Below are 21116 nucleotides of genomic sequence, written 5' to 3' on the forward strand. Positions count from 1 at the left end.
TAATTTTCCTCAGCGTAACAGTTTACATGAAACTATTTTCCAGAAGGTTTAAAAGAATAACAGAATATGACAATTTATGCTGTGATCTCTTAACAGCCTACCAGTAGATTAACTGTGGTTCGTATTTTCTTATAGCTATCTAAACGTCACCTAATCTTAAAAATTAGTATGAAGAGCCAGGTTGTACCTATCAAGATATGAATATGTAATTATTCAGGCATCCAAACCTATCTTGCAGTGAAAATGATTGGCTTCAATAGAACATGGATTTACTCCAAGGGAAATGGGCCCCAAACTGTGTAACGGGAAAAATAACTATTTGTATTATCGCTAAGCGATGCATGGAATCCTGCTAAATAAAAATTTCAAAGTGAAAATGAGTTATGGGAGGATACAAAGTACCTTCTGGCATATATAAAATATACTATCATGTTGTACTGTATATTATATTAAAGAAGGGAAATCAACAGTAGTTATAACACACAGTGTGCCTGTTGAAGGAGGGACAATAACAAAAAAAGTGTATTCGTTAGAAATACAGCTCTACTTGAATAGCATTTTTGGGCAGAGGATCAGCGCAAATTCTCTATTATGTCAGCGAGGCTGCCTTAACAATTACTTATTAGCTAGCATGCCTGTAACTGTTTTCAAGCACTGCACTTAATTTTTTTTCATTCACGTTCAGCAGACAGCATCTATTGTATGAATTATGAGAAAGGAGGGGGGAACTCATTGCCAGAAAAAGTTAAAATAGTAAATATTTTGACAAGCATAGTGGGGTGGGCGATCCAATCAAAATCCTTTAAAATGTTAATAGATGGTATTGCTGGGATAGAGCCTCCCCCTATCTCCCTATAACCCTACCCCTACTGTAGATACTAGTAGAAGTCTACATTATTGTTTAAAATCTTACAGGGCCTGAATCTGAGAATATATTACAAGCAGAAGCTAGCTAGCTAGCTAGCTGTTGATTGATTGATTGATTGATTGATTGTTACTTACTGAAACAGTTGAGCTTGGAGTATTTGTACCATAGCCAGAAGAGGGGAGAGATGCCAGTGACCAACGTCGTCCATCAGTCCTGTTGGGAATTTGAGTTAAGTCACATAAGACAACTGTTAACACTACAGTATTATACAAAAACTGTTGGAGTAGAATTCATGAAATGTTGTGGTGTACCATGAGGAAATACAGACAAGCTCATAAGCAAGTGTTTTTACAAGGCACTTTTTTAAAAAAAACACACATGAAATAATCCAACTGTGAATGGGATGTTTTAGGATATCGGTTAGAGACAATGCAAAACAGGAACAGGATGGAGGAGAGACCGATGCACAACCATGACAGGCTAGAAAATGGAATGTACATGGAAATGTATCTCAAATGCACCAAGAATTCCAGCAGCTTGACTTGCAAAACTAAACGTTTTCATAAAATTATAAATTTTGGTAAAACAAAACATTTACCAAATTCTGCTACATGTAGTCCACATTCAGACATAGGACTGCCAACTCAAATTTTCAGCTGGATGAGGCCTAAATACTCTGCTCATGTAACATGTGCAGTTATAGTGCCTGTGTTTATAATTCCTATGCTACAGCACTACCATCCATGTCCAACAGGAGACTACAACTGTTTCACAGACAAAAGTAGAAAATAGCATACACATGATATGCACTGTCTGCATCCAACACAACTGATAGCTCTGTGATTGCTAATCAGTGCCGGGGGGGGGGGGGGCAAAGCAGATAAGCTTGCCAGCACAATGGTGAAGAGAGCTCCTTCAATGCTGTCTTCCTGGGCTCCAGTGGTGAATGAGAGCCTTTTACATTTTTGTGACACATGTGACCCGTGTATGCAGTAAGGTTACACAGTGCTGCTTAACTAATAGTTAATCAGCTTTCCCCACCCCACTTGTTCTGAGAAAAAGGAAAAACCCTGGCTTGGCTGCTTTGTTTCTAGGCAGTTGGCAATCCTAGTCAGAAATTTACAATCAAATTAACAAACCACAAAAAGAGAGTAGTAAGTTTTCGTGACAGTTACCTCTCGTTTCGATGCCCATGACTGCATTATAATTGTGCAAAGTATATTTAAAAAACAAATGAAGAAGTAGAACAACAACTTTCTAAATATAAGTGCATGACAATCAGCATAGACAGCTTCAAAATATATGGGGACGTACCCTGCATGGCATTTTGCAAAAGATCTTCCAATTTTACAATAGATGTAAAAAGAGACACAACTCTGGGGTGGGGGATGTGTGGTACTCCAGATTTTGTCAGGTTACAACTCACATAATCCCTGATCAAGAACCATGGCAGCTGGGGCTGATGGGAGTTGGGAATCCAACATAAAGGAGGGCCTCAAGTTCTCCATTCCTGACATAACTTAATGATGCAACTTTGTTGTTTATTCAAAGCCCATTCTCTATCTTTTACTCAACTTTGGTAAATGCAACAACCTGCTTCTATTTACACAAACACCCTGTTGGTGATCTTTTTCATAATACTACAACAAAGTGGTGTCAGACCAAGGTGACTTCTAAAGTGGAAGTCCCATGAAGTCCTATTTCCCATGAAGAAATAGGGAGACGCCAGTCTTGCTACGTTTCCAGAGAAGGCTAGAAGAGCAACCAGTGGAATCCATTCAGAAATAGGAGATATGAACTTTTGCTTATTAGAAATTTGTTGTGTTTTAAAGACAACTGCTGTGCTGAATAGATCAATAGTTCCCAATTTTTCCACCTGTGGACCACTTGGTTGCTGAGGGTCTTGGTGGACCACTTAATAATTTTTCTAGTTGTTGGAGCAATTGTAATGTGCTGTGCTAGATGCTGTAATGTTTTTAATTGTATCTTTACAAGCATGCCAAAGACCAGCTAAATGAAGATAATGGACCACTGATGGTCTTGTGCACTAGACAATCACCCCTTTCATGTCACCATACTATGTTTTTTGCTCTGCCAACTTTCTCACTTGCATGGTATGAGAACTAAGTCTCATATTGTGATGTATCCTCACATGTATTTCAGGATCCTTACTATATGCACTAGAGTGATGACAATTTTACTCATATTGCAGAGGGGTAAATAGAAGGGAGTGCTGGTATAATGGCACTTTGCCACTTCTAGCTTGCTCATTAAGCTATGAAAACAAAGCAATGAAGAAAATGCATTGTGTAAGACTTGCTCTAATCTAGAAGGCGGGGGAACGAGAACCTCTTTCTAAAGAACAGATTATTTCCTCACTGAAAAATAGATTGCTGCCGAAAGTAGTAATTCAGAGAGAAACATTTCTATGAGCACAAATATATAATGTTAAATATTTAAAACACATATCCTAAACAGGTAATGACAGTAGTTAGGTAGACTTTTTTCAGATTTTTGAGATGTACAGTTCTTTTAAATGAGCAAAGTTAGGATGAACCAATTACTTTTCATTCCCCAAACTCTTAGGTTGGGCTTTCAATAAAACACATGTGCATAAGATCCTCTGTTTTATTCTATGAGCAAGGCAAAACTTAGTCTTTACAATTCCTATGTACAAATAGAAGAAGAGGTAACTTCTGCATTCCTGGCTTTGAATTTTGCTCATGGTAACAGTTACAACTCAGAGAATCAATTCAATTTATTATGCTACAGTTCTATTTTTTTCCTATTGGCATTTCCTCTGGTGTATAAAACTGGCACACAATGTAAATTAGTTTTCAATCAGCTATTCCAAAATACATAGTAGTGGTTTATGTTTCTGAACAAATATGAAAAGAAGATGGAAAATAAATTGGGAAGGAATAGTATATCCTTAAAGAAAATGTTGAAAGAATAGAAACTGCAAGATTTTTCAAATAAATCTGTATATAATCAAGATGTAACATTTTATGCATCTGTCTCTCCCAACATTAAAACTTATATGATTTCTATAAGGCAGTGACAAATGGAATTGTATTCAGGTTTGTGGCTTTCTTCTCACTCCAATCACCATAAAAAGAGAAAGGATCATAGGCAAAAACTGCAGGAGACTGCAGTTATTTGGAGAAGAGGGATTTCTTACCCAGGTTACTGAATCCACTAGAGAAAGTGGGGTCATTGTCCAACATTTGACAATTATCATGTTCGAACATTCCAGTTTTAATGTTATTTTCACATCTATTTATGGGTGCCGAGACAGGTGGGGAGGAAGGTGTAGCATTTGAACTTCACGCTACATATCAGCTACATTGGTTATCTGTGCATGCTTCAGATAACTTTTTTTAAGAAACCACTGGTTTCCTTAATATAGAATGGGTTCATTTTCTGATGAGTACCCATTAACCAACCCGCAATGTATTCACAAGTAATTGTAATCCTATGCTTCGGATTAGTCAAATACTTCAGGTGACCAACAGATCACTTATACGGATGCAACAGTACTATACAATCACAAATGCATCTTCCAAGAACTATACAAAAATTAATCCTCACAAAGGTGTTCCTGGGTAGACAAAACCCAGGAACACCTTTGTGAGGTACTATGCCAGATGAGGCAGGATCCACTCTTCTTCTAACACAACTTTCACTCTGTTGTATTTTCTGGGTTTCGTTCTGCTAGGGGCATCTTCATCAGTAGAGTCGCCCTAATCAACAATGGCAGCTCTTCTCTGGGTGACTCACCACACAGCATTGTGGCTTAATTAATAGTTCTGCAGAATGACAATGTAGTGACAATCTCTTTTGACAGATTCCCATACTGTACTCCACCCCAGTTGGCTCCTTTCAGTGTAGTAGGAAACTGGTTTTGGAAATCACTGAGGTAGATAACTCCTTCAGTATTTCCCATAACAACACACGTATCATTACAGTTGTGGAAGAGCTAGTTTGAAGTCAAAGGACTCTCTCTCAAGATGCCGCATGAAATAGCACATACCAGTTTATGAGTGGAAGGTTTTAGAATGTACTGATACCTATCATGAGAAGTGATGGACTCTCCTTCCTTTGATGTTTTTAAGCAGAGGTTGTATGGCCATCTGATCAAGGTGGGATTCCTGCAATGTAGGGTTGAACTAGATGCCCCTCAAGGTCCTTTCCAACTCTACAATTCTGGGCTCCTATAATTCACTAGTACAGTTTTGCAAAGGCTGGATTACAGGCCGCTGTAAATTCTATACGTGTTTTCTAGTCTTTTTAAAATTAAATTAAGTTAAGTTAAATTAAATTACTATGAAGGAAGGGGGAAAGGTGATAATCCTGGTTCTTATATGAATGAACTTTAGATATTGCAAGAAATTAGCAGTATCAAGAAGCAAGTTATGAAGACTATTATAAATTGAATTGCATTTTAATGCAACATATATTGGTGTTTCTTACCTCCACCAGCATATTATAAATGCATAAATCCAAAGCGAAGCATGATTCCCAACTATTAATTATGACACATCAAATACACACAAACCCATCCTACCTTCGTGCAAAAGAAAAGTGGGCTGAGGCACTAGGAGAAAAATTTCTAGGGCTATCTTGAGGACTGCTCCCTGGTGAGAAACAGAAGAAAGTAAGAAAATTATTTAAAGTGTCATACAATCATAGTTAGACTCAGTGAAAATCCTCAGAAACCTATTTTGCTCTGATTATCATTTGTTTGTATAGCACTTAATGTGTATCGTGCTTTATGACAAAGTTGGTCAAATAGTGTAACCTTCAAATTCTATTCCAGCCATATACATTGGCTCGCCCAGTGCTGCCTTGACTGCTTTTGTTATGGAGTGGCATGTAAAGTAAGTAAGTAAATAAAATATAATTATCTAAAATGTAAATAAAATGGAAGCCAGACTCTTAACTTCCATCTTGCTATCTATCTGTGGTTCTCTCAATATATATTTTTATGTGTTTATTATTTTATTCCTTGAATTTGTATACCACCCTTCATCTAAATATTTAAATATAACATAAAAACGTAATATATAACATAAAAATACAAAATGAGAACACAAAAGACATAAATTACATCATCTCAACCAAAATTAGTTCACCACAGATACAGAAATATTTCTGTTTGGGGGGCAGAATATTAATACTGAAACTGCTTTTATTAAAAAAGTATATAAAATATGTATATATCTGTTCTCAATATATCAGCATTTAAGGCCATTTGCAATAAACACTGATATCCACAGTTTAAAAATGTTATTTCTCAACATTTTTCTTGCCCCCCCTCCCCTTTTAAAAACCATTCTATATGCCAACAAGCAAACCATGAAAATTAGATAGAAAGTTATTCCCAGGACTGGCAAGACCAAGGCATGGGGAGGTGATCTTGAATGATATGAAGATGTGTCTGCTCATTGTGAAGAGAACATTTCCTTTGGGGCCTTGTTACTTTCTCACATTAGACCACTCAACCTGCTGCTGAACACTGAGAAAGCTTGGCAGGCAGCTGTTGAGGGAAAGTTCACCACTATTCCAGCCTGCCTCTCAGCATGCATAATTAGAGCATGTGGTCTGTCTACAGGGGAAACGTAAAGGCGACACAAGCAAGAATGTTCTTTTTATGAGCAGTGGTGTCTGTCAAGAAATACATAATAATCTTTCTAGAGAAACACACAACCCACTAGGTTTCTGATAAGCACACAGTCCAATATATAGAAACAAGATTACACTGTTCAAGGAAATAAAGCTGAGTTATTGCATGCAAGGTTTGTCTTTTTCTATTTGACAACATTATTTAGTTTTAAAGGTAGCAAATAATTATCCAGTGTGTGTACTAAAGAGTGATGCACTGCAGATGCTTAAACAGTAATTAACCAGTGGTCATAATCAACACTAGAGTTCTACTGGAAAATGTTAATTATTCAACTACTGTATAATTATTCTATTATAGTCATTCCTCAAGATTAATTTTGGTCATCAAAGCAAATCTCAGAGGTGTTCCGGGCTCCATTAACCAATTTGGTGTCGACACTCTATGGTCCACCCTGAAGGGCTCTAATGCCTGGTTGCGCAATGAAGTGATGGAAGCAGCAAAGGTGGCCCTGCTCACTGCCCACATGGTTATGTGCTCCAACACACATTTGGTTTTCTTCATAGCAGGGCATTCACCACCTGTGTTCTACACTGTTTAGCCTGTTTCATAGCACATCTCTTCCCAATATACCAGGGGCAGAGAATGTGTTCCATATTCTCAGAGAGGACACTCAGGAGTGATTGTACTTATGGCCCTTTGCATCATGCCATTTCACAGCAAGATGAGGGCCTCAGAAGGATCACCAGCTTTATCCACCAGAAAAAAACCCCAGAATGGTCCGGAATCCATCAGAATCCATAAGCTTTGGGGGTTTGACCATCCTAACTGGGGGTCCACCTCTGAAGGGGAAAGTTGGTAAATCAGCCCACACTTCACTAGAAAATCTTGTCTTGAACTCTTGGGGCAAATAGATCTTAAGCAGAAATCTTATGAGGAAGATGCTTGGAAGAACACACATCCCTACAGCTGAAGATTTGCTTTTGCTGAATATATTGATTTTCTTTTAAAACTTTATTGCCTTTGCCAGTCACTAAACTCAATATTTAGATGCAAAAGAGTTCACAGCATGTTGCACAGCTGACTCGTTTAAGCATTCAAATAACTCAAACAGACGGCAAGAAAACCCAGAGACAATAGGAATAGGAATCATACTGCTGCCACGATTTAAGGTGTGGCATTTCAGAAAAGCAACTGGAGTCTCATCTATGACCTTCACCACTCACAGCATTTCTCTCAGTACTCATTCACCTATCTGCAAGTCAATACCTGAGAGGCTTTCAAATGACAACCAGTGCCAGTTAATTCTCTGCCCATATGTGCACTGCTTCCTTATTACTCAAATCCTGCTGTTCTCAGGGATTTTGCTGGCTGTTTCAGCTTTCACATATTTCATTTGCTGTCGAGACTACTACTGACGTTTCTGGCCAGATAAAGTAAACCTGATTGGTAGGGTCAGGCGTTATATAATTAACACTACACTCTCCAGGGAAAGGCAAACACTGAGAGCGAGTAATCAGTATTTCAAAATACTGTATTTAATGGCAAAATATTAGGAGCTGTGTTGCATACATGTTGCATTATGTGAATATATTCAGAATGAAGAGCTTCAGAAATCCTGAAGAACTCTGAGAGAGCAACTATTACACTGACTACAGATTATTGCTGTGCTTTAGTGCCTGGAACAAGTGTTTTGATACACAGACAGTACTAAGGGAGATTAATAATAACTGATCTTTTAGATTATACACAGGATCAGTTAGAAACCTTGTTGTTACCACTTGACAACTCTCTTTAATGCCTATCCGCATTTATCATCATAGTCATAAAATATACTAGTAACTACTCAAATTTATTAGTTTGTAGTAATCTGGCAAATTTTATAATTCAGGCAACTATCCAGGAAGCTATTGTCTCTGTTTTGACACCCTAGAATGTAACTATGCTGCAGATGGCAGAAAAATAATTTTCCAAGAAACTGCCAGATGATTTATGTGGGAAAAGGTTTCAGAATATGTTGCTGAGGACCTACAAGAGCTTGATTAAATGTAGATGATCCCAGAAGATAACAGAACTCACTACAGGAAAGTTTCCTATCTCTTTTATCTGATTATCTATCAGAACATGCACTTTCTGAAAGGAAAATGTTAATTTTTCACTAAGTGGCCTTGTTGCACTAGCAGCAGGCTTGCTTTGAAGAAAACTTTCAATTCAATGTCTCCAAACAAGCCCCTGGGAAAGAGTGTTTGGGAAAATTTAAACCTACAGAAATGTTGGTGGCTGTCAGTACAGTACTACAATTTATCTGTATTGCATATTTCAGTTGGTCTATAATATGTCTCCTAATGAAAAAAAGCATAAAATCAGGACTGGAAAATGACAGTTCCTAAACTGTAAATATATTTCTGGTATATAATTTTGTTGTATAGGCATTTTGATTTGGTAAACTTTAGTAAGATTTGCAGTGAAATCAATGTGTAACTTATCAAGTATTCATGTTTCAGAGAAGTTCTGTCATAGTACAATTGCTTTAAAATTACAACCATAATGTTATTTTCTTGTCTCTCCTTCTGTCCTCATGTTTTATGTTAATGCTTAAAGACTCCATTCTTTGCTTAAATGTATTTCTATATGACACTGCTGTCTCTCATTTCTTTCATTTGAATTGTGTGAACTGAGCATTTTATGTGCATGAAGTTTTCAACCCAGAGCTGGAAAAACAGTTCCATTTTAGGAACCAGTATCAATTATTTAGGCGCTAACTGTGAATGGAAATGAAAATATATTTGTGATCAGATATTATGCGTGCGATCAGCTATGTAGAATCTTTTTTCTATACAAATGCAAATTGAAAATCACTTAAAACCAAAGGGTTTTTTGTGAAAATGTCAGATCCACAACCTGGTGATACCTTTATTCCCACCCCCACCTCCACATGCTGGTGTTTTTTCCTGTGAAACACTGTTAAGACTGAGGACCTAGCAGTGGCGTAGCGTGGGGGGTGCACGGGGGGCTGGGCGCATCTGGGGGTTAGGGTTAGGGGGCGCAAATCCACGGGTTAGGGGGTGCAAATTACTTGCCTTGCCCCGGGTGCTGACAACCCACGCTACGCCACTGGGACCTAGAGAAAGATTAGTTTACTCATCAACCTGTCTATGTACAGCAATAATCTGCAAATAATTTTCAGTGTCTCTGCTATTTGAAATGAGGTGGGCAAGGACCAGAGGGATGGCCTTCTCTGTTGCAGCACCTTTTTAATGAAATTTGTCTGGTCTGAGCACCAGGCAAATAGCTTTTTATTTCCTCTGGACTTTGATACCTAAGGAATTTTCTGGTGTTGCTGCTGCTAAAACTTACCATTAATGTGTTTAAACCAGCATTAAAAACTAAAATTTCAAACTTTCATTCTAGTCTTGGTTCTACAGTGATCATTGGAAGTACTAGGGTACCCCAATCCAGTCACCTTATATAATCACAGACTACAATATTTCTCTCTTAAGTCTATGGAAACAGTGGAATTTACCTGCATGAGCTGAAAGTGGCGAATGGGGCCGGGGCATAGCTGGGGACTGTCCATTGCATATCAAACTTTTTCGGTTACTTGTCCGGCAACTGTAGGAAGAGAAAAGAATACTTAAAGTACAAATGGTTCAAATATGTAGCATCCCAACCCTCTATTTAACTCAGAATTACTATCTTGTGATAAGCATTCTGAATTCAGGGGAGGGGAGAAACCCTAGAATTATACCACACACTGAATGTTAAATGAGTTATATCCCATATATCAGCAGGAGAAAATGCATTAAGGTTAATTATAACCACAATTTTAATGCAGATATTATCCCCAAAGAAATCCACCTGCCACTATGACATTACACTATTAACACTGACATTTTATCTGATACAGAACAACAGTCTTATTTATAATACATAAAAATGTCAGAAAAAAAGATGACCATTTAGAACCACCATTTGATACATGGATTTCCTAATTCCATCCAGGGCAATAATCTATCTATCTTATGATATACTAATTAAAAATCTAATTATTGAAGCAAATTTCACATCTGCGTCTTTTTGTAAATAGACCAGGCACATCCTACAAAGATAAATGTGTTCTTTCACTCATACATTTTTCATCTCAAGCACTGCAAATCACTATTTTTCTCCATTACAGATAATTATGACATGAATGGCAAGCGCATACATCTACTAAAAAGCAGGACCTTTGCAGCTTTAAGTGAATTCATACTCTTGTAATTATAATCAAATACACCTAAGAATATCATATTCCACCTTGAAACACACATGTAAATTATTTCCCCTAAGATAATGAAATTGTGAATGAGCAAAAATGTGTGCATCAAATATGTTAACATTTGGAATACAAGTTATTCTGTTACATCTTCAGAATGAACATAGGAAACTGCCTTATACCAGGTCATACTATTTGTCAATCTAGCCTAGTACTCTGACTGACAGTGATTCTCTGGGGTATCAGGCACAGTTCTTTCCCATGATACGGAAGGGGGGGGCATGTCTTCTTCACATTCTTCTTCGCTACAATGTATCCATTTATTTCCGAATCCAATTGTCAATGTCAAAAGGGACTAAAATCTATAAAATTCATAGAAAATCAACGTGCCAATTTGCTCAATTTCTCTAGGACTCCATGACACCTACCCTGTCCTCCATAATTCCTCAAGCAAGACCCTAATCCTGTCAAATCACTCTGACAAGCCTTTCCTCCGGGCAATACCAGGTGGCAGACTATGCATACATGGACCATTGTCTTCTCATCACCGGTACTCAGGATGTGCTTATCTGCGCATATCTCCAGCTCTGCGTATTCCCCCTCCCATCTCCATATGTTAATCCTGTGTAACCCAACCTCTTCTTAATGTATTCATGATGTAACTGGGATGTATTTTGCACTGTATTCTGGGACATGGAGGGAAGTTTTAAAAGTTCATGTCACCCCTTTCTCGCTGTTCAATCTCGCCTTGAACCTGTTGTGCAATAAACTTGGATCTTCTGCAGCTTGCTCCTGTCTCCGGCTGAGCTCATTTTCCTCCGCAGGGACCCGCGGACTTAGTCCGATGAGCTGGGTGGCAGAGCAGCCTCGCACCCAGATTTTACCGTAACACCCATCATCTGCTACCTGATTCTTTTTAACTGAATATATTGGGAACTATACCTGGGACATTCTGAAGTGAAAGTATATGCTCTGCCAGTGAGCTATGGTCTGCTTAAACTAAGGAAGGGTGAATGCATACATTTAATTCACACTGTAAGTCTTCAAAGACATACATGCGCGCACACAAGCAACAAAAATACAAATAGCTCACACTTCTATAGGCAAGGAAATAAAACACTGATCAAGTTCCTGCAGAAGGGTGGTATCCAGCTAAGTCATACTCAGAGTAAACCCATTGAAGTAAACAGACTTACAATAAATTCATCCTAAGTCGATTAATTTCAATGGACCTACAAAGAGCATGACTTAGTTGGATACCACTCAATCTGTTTTTGCAGTGGCATAGTTGTGGAGTCACAACCCCATGTAAGCGAAATCCATCCCTGAAGGCCAATAATATGATTTCAATGAGAGAAGCTATTTCCCAAATAACACAAATAAAAACCAAACCGAAGTAGGATTTTATCTGCTCCGAAAACAAGTGGTAAATAGGGCTCTGAACATGAGTGTTCTACAGCAGTGGTGTCAGAACTTCGAATGCCTTTCACAAGTTTCTAGTTCCTTAAAGAAACATTAGTATTTGAGTACTATTGTTAAGGAACCATAGTCTACTCAGTACTCCTAGGCAAACATATACCTTCACATATATTTCCTGTAAACTACTTTCACCACTCGGGGATCCAATTTTAAATGTTCAAACCACAGTTTTTTTGTTTTTGTTTTACAGTTCTGCTAAATGAGGACCATTTATCACATTATCGTTTTGCTTTAAAACCCTGCTATATTCAGAACAGCTTATATTTAAATGTCAGATGTCTATTAAAAAGAAAAGTATGGCATGTCTGTTTCTACATGTAAAAAGACATGCTCCCCTATTTATTTAATTGCCTATTAACTGTTAAAATCAACTTAGCGCTGGTGAGAAAGGTCACATTTGAAACTGAATATTGTTACTAAGAAACCACTAGCAATTCTTATACCCTCCCCATTTCACACTGTTTCAAACATGGGCTACAATCACTTTGATCACCATTTAGTGGCTATAGGGAAGGCTCAACTAGCTGGGGTTTTTTGCACATTGGATAAGTGGTCATCACAACTCAAACCACCAACAGCTGGGCAGCAGCCTTCTGTCAAACCCCTCATATTACATGAATATACCAAGGGAGCAGATGAAACACATAAGGACCCATAAATCAATATTTACATACAATCACGTTGCAATGTGGTGCTACTAAGTGCAGCTTTCAAGATAAGGCAATCAGCAGCACAGATAATGGCTCTGTTAGGTATGCTACCATTAATGTTTCTTCTTCAGAGAGAGTCGTTTACTATGAATACATGGGTAAATTACTGGCAATAAAGGTTAATTGCTAAAAAGAGCTGGGTGAAAGGAATGTGCTGGCAGCAATTGCTTTTTATCACGCTTTTCACTTGAAATCTGACATCTGTTTTAATCATTTATAATAATTTCATTTTAACATCCTTAATTATTAATATTTACACTTGTAATGAAGATGGATATATGGGCTGTAAACTATTATGGCAGTACCTTTAACAGCATACACTGACTATTGTAATGTATCCCTTAATTTTGTTGTCATTGTAATGTGCTTGCTGGTTGAGCAGAAGATAAAGCTTTAAAAGAATATGGGTCTTTGTATTTGGAAAGCACAACAAATGAAGTGCTTTCTAAACCAATTTTAAATTCCAAATGTCATGTAGGAACACAATATAAAGTGATACAGGCAAGTATGAATGAATGAATGGACGATGGAGTCTGCATGCTTTTTTACTATTAAAAATGTACAGCTAAACATCATATCACAGAGGTAGGCTACCTCTGGCAAGATATGGTATGTATCCACTTTGTTTACACTAGGTAAGTTTACATTATATTCAACATGATGTGAAAGGTGACTTCAGATTTATTTGCTTTGCTAAGCACAGATTCCAGAGTGCCAACTCTGTTTATAGCACAGCAGCCTAAGGTGCAGGTGATGATGATGATGATGATGATAATAAATAGTAATAATAATAATAATAATAATAATAATAATAATAATAATAATAATATTTATACCCCACCACTCCAGGTGGCTTCCAACACAATATTAAAATACAGTAATGCATCAAACATTAAAAGCTTCCCTAAACAGGGCTGCCTTCAGATGTCATCTAAAAGTCTGGTAGTTGTTGTTCTCTTTGACATTTGGTGGGAGGGCATTCCACAGGGCAGGTGCCACTACCGAGAAGGCCCTCTGCCTGGTTCCCTGCAACTTGGCTTCTCGCAGTGAGGCAACCGCCAGAAGGCCCTCGGCACTGGACCTCAGTGCCCTGGTAGAACGATGGGGGTGGAGACACTCCTTCAGATCATCTGTTCAACATAGGCTATGAGAGCTACAAAGGACACAGCAATTTTTTTGGAACAAAGCCTCTATAAATTTATTTGCAAAAATTATGCCAACATGTTTGCACCTTTTAAAACTATTTTACTTCAGCATCCTTATTAACTTCAGACAAAAAGGCTTTTCATCTATAAAACAATCTTGAAGCCAATAGCAGTTAAAGCTATTACTAGTTATAACAGATTAGCTTAAGTACTACGTACTAGTTAAAGCCATTTGCTTAGATCAAACCTAGCTATGGTTCCTTGTTATGAAAACACACCTTGGTGTACCTCAAAATCACGTGCTTCCCTTTGCCCTCTCCATATGCAAGGAGATTGAAACATTCTGGTTTCACTTTTTCATAAAGCACAATTTCCTCCTACACCAAAACTCTAGGAACTTTGCTTTAGTCTAACTAAAGCTAGATAAACATCGGAAGAGCAAACCACATTTTGATAGCCTGTTTTACAAACACAAACAATATATACAATTCTAAAGTTTAAATTGGAGAGAGGTAAAGACATACTTTGCCTGGGTAAAATTTGGTTTAGGACTGGCTCTGCTATTTGTCATCAAGCTCCTGACTGTGAGAGAAGGGTTAAATCTTCCTTTTCCATGCCTTACACACATGCACAATGCAATAAAATTATATAGTTAAGTCAGACTATCAGCACAGTAAATTGTTCCTGAGACCTGCCTTCGTCTGCATTGTATTTTTACTTTATTATCCATGTAATGCAAATATACACAAGATGAAAAAACACATAAATGTTAAAATTTAACTCCAATGGGGCATGAATGTTTAGTACCATATTCTTGTTACGCAAGGATTTACAAAGCATGGTTGGTTTCATAACTACGTTGCTACTTTCAGCAAACTTAATTTCACAGTACACAAATATTTTGCCTCGCCTCTGTCTATAAGGGCAAAAACTGAGCTTTTTTTTTTTTAACAGCTTAAATTTATGCCAGAGCTTTGTTTTTAGTTCCAGGGCTATATCCAAAAATGTGTGAAGAAACATGTATCTTTGTATCTGCAGGGTGCATTTCACATATTGAGGAGAAAAGCATTAATGGCTATTTTTGTGACGTAGTAAGTGGAAGTTTGTTTCAAAAGAAATAACTGACCGTGCTGATCATTGGGAACACTGGTTGAGAGTTGAAATGTGCATGTTAAACTGATTCAGCCCATGACGCTAACAGGGCAGAGCCCAGAGGGCAGGCCCATGCAGGGCTTGTCTTAGGCCTGGGACAATATTATTCTCCACGAGACACAGCACCTCATATGATCTAACGCTACATGCTAGTACAGTGGACGCTCAGGTTGTGAACGTGATCCGTGCGGGAGGTACATTCTCAACCTGCAGCGTTCGCAATCCGCAGCGCCGCGTCTGCGCATGTGCAAAGTGTGATTTAGCGCTTCTGCGCATCTGCCGAAACCCAGAAGTAACCCATTCCGGTACTTCCGGGTTTCGGCGCATCCGTAACCCAAAAAACCGCAACCTGAAGCATCTGTAACCCGAGGTACGACTGTACGCAGTAACATAGATCCAGATTTTACTATTGAAGCCTTGCAATGCATATGGACAGGCATGGCCATTTCGCCCATTAAGTCCCCAGTTGGCTGGAAGGCCCAGGACATTCTTGGCATAACGGTGCAAGTCCACCAGGCCACTGACCCCCCCCCCCCGCAGCCAGCTTAGCCTTCCAAGCCCCAGGACAAGTATACCCAGTTGCTCCCCACCCCAGTATGGGCCTGCCGGAGGGCATTTCTTCTTTTTCTGGGATCCCTTGCGGGGGGGGGGGGGGAGAGAGACATCCTTTCCATCACCCTTGAAAGTTCTTACTACGAGGATCCCCAAGTCCCTTCAGTCTGTTTATTTCCCAGTTGGTTCCTTATCTGTTCTCTGCTTGCCTGCCAAGCTATACTGCCTCTCTGCCTTATAGCCTACATCCCTGGCTTTTAAAAAGCTTACTCACTTGTCTCGCAAACGAGGGTAATATTCTGAACAGGATTATTTTAGAAGTGCCATGTGTTCATGAAACGTAGTTTGACCCTGGTGCTGGCTGCCATATTTTCAAGATGGCTGGGTTCTCTGTGCCTATATGCCACTTCGATTAGTTGCAATTAAAATAATAGTAATAGCCCAAGATTCCCAATCTGCAGTCTTAAACAAATCTTAAAATATTTATAAAGCACACATGAAAATATCAGAAATAAAGCAAAGAATGGTGCAAAATACTGCTAGCAGTAATATAGAAAAATATATCAAATTCTGTATTCACCAGCTATGTGCTTCACATTTAGATCTCAACTGAGCAGAAACACTGTATGACACAAGCATTATCCCCAAGAGAATTTATAGCATGGCAGGGTTTTCACGTCGGTGGTTATCATTTAGTTAATATCTAGTTGGCTGAATCAACATTTATTGAAATGTAAAAACCTCATGAACTAAGGAGGTAGAACAGATGAAGGCAGGCAATGGCTATATTATTCTGTACAGTAGTACCTCGGGTTACATACGCTTCAGGTTACATATGCTTCAGGTTAGACTCTGCTAACCCAGAAATAGTACCTCAGGTTAAGAACTTTGCTTCAGGATGAGAACAGAAATCGTGCTCCTGTGGCACGGCAGCAGCTGGAGGCCCCATTAGCTAAAGTGGTGCTTCAGGTTAAGAACAGTTTCAGGTTAAGAACAGACCTCCGGAACGAATTAAGTACTTAACCTGAGCTACCACTGTACACTGGAAAGTTTCGATGATCCAACTTATTATTACTTTATATATTTATTAACAAGAGTGCATACTGTTTTCACAGTGCAGCCATCCCACCCTTCCTGGTGACTTTTGGGGCTCCGCGGGGACTTTTTCCTCAGCCTGATACTCTCACAGTGGACCCTTGGCAGCTGGGGGGGCTTCCTGGCAGGAAGGCTAGAGCTGCAAAATCCTGCACTGAACAGGCAGGTGGGACTGGATGGCCTCCAAGGACCCTTCAAACTGTGCAAGGAAGGAAGAGGCAGCAGTTGCTCAAGGGCCTGTGGCTTTGTGCCTGGCTGTGCTTTGCTGGTAGAGTGTTTTTCCTTCACTTTCTAAATCTCATTCATTGCATCAACGACCCAAGTTGCAGAACAGGTTCGAGTCAAGTTCAATCAGGGGTAGGCAACCTAAGACCCGGGGGCCGGATCACCTTCTCAGTGTGATGTGTCCTTTTATTTAAAATGAATCTCTAGGTTATTTGTGGGGCCTTCCTGGTGTTTTTACATGAGTAGAATGTGTGCTTTTATTTAAGATGCATCTCTGGGTTGTTTGTGGGGCATAGGAATTCGTTCATTTCCCCCCCCCCAAAAAAAATATAGTCTGGCCCAGCCACATGGTTTGAGGGATGGTGGACCGGCACACAGCTGAAAAAGGTTGCTGACCCTGAGTTAAATGATGCTGAGAGCACTGTTTCAGTGGAATTCATTCCCACCATTCCTCACTGCAGCCTGGCAATGCTAGTTGGCCTTTTGATCAAAGTGAAGCTGATCAGACCCCTCCCTAAAAGGTTTAAGGTGGATGTCCACATAACCCCTGGAACACATGCCTCAGAACATGCAGTAAACAAGCAACTGGCTGACAAAGAGAGAGTGGCGGCTGCCTTGGAAAACAACCACCTGTTGGAAATGGTGAATCAGAGTTTACATAGTTTACTTTGGGAGGTGGGAAAGATACCCAAATTGCTTGTTCCTGGCATCAATTGGACATATTTCCCTAGCAAGTTCTAATATTTATTCTTCTTTCTGTATCTTTTGTCTTGATTTCATGCTGGAGAAATCAAGCAAACCATAACAATAATTCCATGCCGAATTGCAAGACTAGGACAAGTTATCCCAAAGAAGCATGATTTTAATTACAGCAGTCAGTTCCTTAGCAGTTTTCATCTCTAGGCTTTCAATATTTACTGTATGTTAATCCTTTATTTGCAAATACGGAGAAATCTGTCCCTAAAGAGGTATTAAGCCTTGCATACATAGCTCCCCTTCTCCTCTGCAATTGTCAACACATGTCATGGAGCACATCATCTACAGCACCCACAATTATAGGTTTACATTTTGCTGTATAGTTTCCAAAGATCTTGTGATTCACTGCAGTCTCTAAGTTGCAATGCCGTGTCAGCTTTCAGGCAACAATAGCCTTATTTTATACAAGCTCATTCCGTATTTCTCACAGGTACCTCACATAAGCCTATTTGGACATTTCTTCATAGTTTAGAACCCTCTATGAGTTTGAGGGCAAAAGTCTGAAGTGGGGAGCAACCTTATCTGATTCCACGGAGTCTCCATGCCTGATTTAAAATCCTGGCTGTGCAGGGTTCTAAATTGTGCAGGGAACGACCACACAAGAAGAGAGAACTCCCCACGCAGTGCTTCATCGTGAAACTCATGAAGGGCTCTAAAGAGTGTACACTGTACAGGTGATGTGCTGGAGAGAGCAGAGTTTGACTGTGCACCCCCACTTCTCGCTTGTTTGTTCATCTTTAAATAGTCTTCAGCAAAGTAGGTTGGCATGTTTTGATTTTAGAAAATGGGTTTTAAAAAAGAAAACAAAAAATGCTGCAAAAAGACAAACTGATTAGAAGGAGAATTGAAGAGAGAGCTCCAAAGGCATTGCTGAGATTGCTCTATTAGCAGAGGAGAAAATGACATGCAGTACAAAAATTTGCATTCCACTATATATTCTTAAAATGGAACAAAACACAATTTGTCAGCAAATAACTAAACTTCTGTAACATGCTTTTAAAATCCCACAAGCTACTTTTCATTGTAGCCTCTATTAATGCATCTTATTGAAAGTTTACATTTACAATTTCATCAAAATGCTGCACTGGTCCATTAAATATAAATTACTAGCGTAATATTGATTAATTTTTACACTGACGAACACTGAGAGTTCTACCTCCCCAAAGTCACGCATCTTGTCACACTGACAGAATTAACCTTAATTATTTCACAGCAAAAAACCTAGCATCACAGCACATATGCAAATCTAAACAGTTAGGGAACTGCCCTTTGATTCAAATGTTACCTTTCAAGCTAGATAAGGCCCAAGTGAGGGACATATGAAAAATTAGTGCAGTCAAATTTTAATGATGTGGAAATAATCCTGAAACATCTTATGAGCACTTAAATGTGCCACCAAGTACCTGCTTTGCACATTAACACATTTCCACTTTTGGACAGGAAAGGCGGGATTTGATTGCAAAGCAGAGGTCTATGGAATGGGTTATCTGCATAAACAAGGAAACAAACTTTTTTAAAAGCTTTCCTCATATCCCATCATAAATTTAACCTATTTTTGTTTGTGACATTATTAGAAGGATCTCTAGAAGACTATGGCTTATGCTGCTCCTGTACAATTTTTTTTCTGTTGTCATTTTGTATTATGTCAACATGACATTTCAGTGAGAATGATACATTTCCTTGGATTTTTAAATATCCTGTTACATAATCTGGAGTACTGCTTGATATAGACTTCAGCTGAATATGTGACTAGTAAAATATATGGTGTTATATGATTAGCTGCTATATAAGCCAATTTACTATGTGACAGGGTACACTTGACAGAATTAGGCAACCAGCCAATTTTGTACATTGATGCCTTTATGAATAGACAATTTTAAACAGTATTTCCACCAGACACATCCTTGAGTCGATATCATATTCTTATACTTTCTGTGGATCCATTAAGTGATATCCAGCTTCTGCTCTTAGGAGGTGGCCAAAACCGTCCAAAGCTAAAGTTATTTATTCTAAAATATTTATTAAGGCCATTTTAACAAAAGGAAGCTAAATGGTTAATAATTAATAGCCTAGGAACATTTATTATCACAAAGAGGGTTTTAACAATTCACTGTTTCTCAGCCCATTCAATTTATTTAGTATATTTCTAGGCTGTTCATTGGTAAACTTCTTTGGATGCTTCAGAAAATATCAACAGCATACAATAATACTATCATATTCAATACACTGCCTCTACTGATATTACCAATTATGGTCAAATCTTATCATTTTTATGGTGGGAACAGCTGGCTGTTAGCAGCTGGAGTATACACAGACTTACCTATTAAGAAAGAATACTTTCATCTTGATATTAAAGAAGTTTATCAGGCTGTTTTTATATCTTGATAGAAACCAGATTAGACACTTATAGCAGAACAAGAATATGTTGCTATAAGATTATATGATCTACTATGATTTCCAAGTTGGGCTACAGAGTGAGATTTAAGAATTTTATTGTCTGAGCATCTTGATGGTAGCAAACAATTTAGCTTGGGTGCATATTCTTTTATATCTCTGCTTTATAGTGAACTAACAGGAAAAGACAAAACATGGAAGATTTATTATTTATAATTAATAAATGTATTTATTTATGGAATAAATAAATAGCTAACCTCATCCCTGAACATAAAGACTGGGTGGTAGCATAGGGAACAAGAGATCTTAAAGATAACATGGTCCTAAGTTGTTCATAGTTAATAAACAATAAGTAAGCATTAAACATAGCCCAATAGTGTATAGGCAGAAAAGGCCAACTCTTTCAGCAATAGTGATATACTCTGACAAAAGGTCATCGTGCAAAGGAACCAACTGCTGCATTTAGCACTAGCTGTAGTTTCTGGAAAGAAACATCCCCAACACAGTGTGTGTTGTGTTGCAAGCAATCTGATGTTTATTACCAAGACATGAACCACTGTGGCCAAGTTATCCTTTTCCTGGAAAGTCCATAGGTGATATACCAACTAAAGCTAGCAGAAGATGCAGATACTTGGTCCTCCAGCAACAAAGCTGAATCTAGCAGCACTCACAAGCTGCAAGCCTGTTCTGTTAAGAGTAAGAGCAACCCAATCCAGAACATGTAACTGACCAGCTCCCAGATGTGAGAACTAACCATCTAAATAGTTTCTGACTCAGACGTTACAGAAAAAGAGAGCTGTGTGTCATCAGCGTGTCAATGACATCAAACCAGAAATCACCTAATGATCTATCCCAGTGGCTT

At 38.5% G+C, this 21116-nt stretch overlaps 1 protein-coding gene across 11 annotated transcripts in view; it reads right to left on the reverse strand.

Annotated features, from left to right (window-relative positions):
- Positions 1–21116, reverse strand: part of MAST4 (microtubule associated serine/threonine kinase family member 4) — a gene marked incomplete at its 5' end in the record, with an annotated part of 206005 nt that overhangs the window by 55793 nt on the left and 129096 nt on the right. For 7 of the 11 annotated variants that reach the window (XM_081929315.1, XM_081929314.1, XM_081929310.1 and 4 more), the window contains 4 exons: positions 1003–1081; positions 2044–2064; positions 5436–5505; positions 10015–10103. In XM_081929315.1, the coding sequence (XP_081785441.1) occupies positions 1003–1081; positions 2044–2064; positions 5436–5505; positions 10015–10103 (259 nt within the window). The remainder of the gene's footprint in view (positions 1–1002; positions 1082–2043; positions 2065–5435; positions 5506–10014; positions 10104–21116) is intronic. The other 4 variants (XM_081929316.1, XM_081929313.1, XM_081929320.1 and 1 more) reach the window with 1 other exon arrangement.

This window comes from Podarcis melisellensis, assembly GCF_964234715.1.
Source record: "Podarcis melisellensis genome assembly, chromosome: 11".
Classification (NCBI taxonomy): Eukaryota; Metazoa; Chordata; class Lepidosauria; order Squamata; family Lacertidae; genus Podarcis; species Podarcis melisellensis.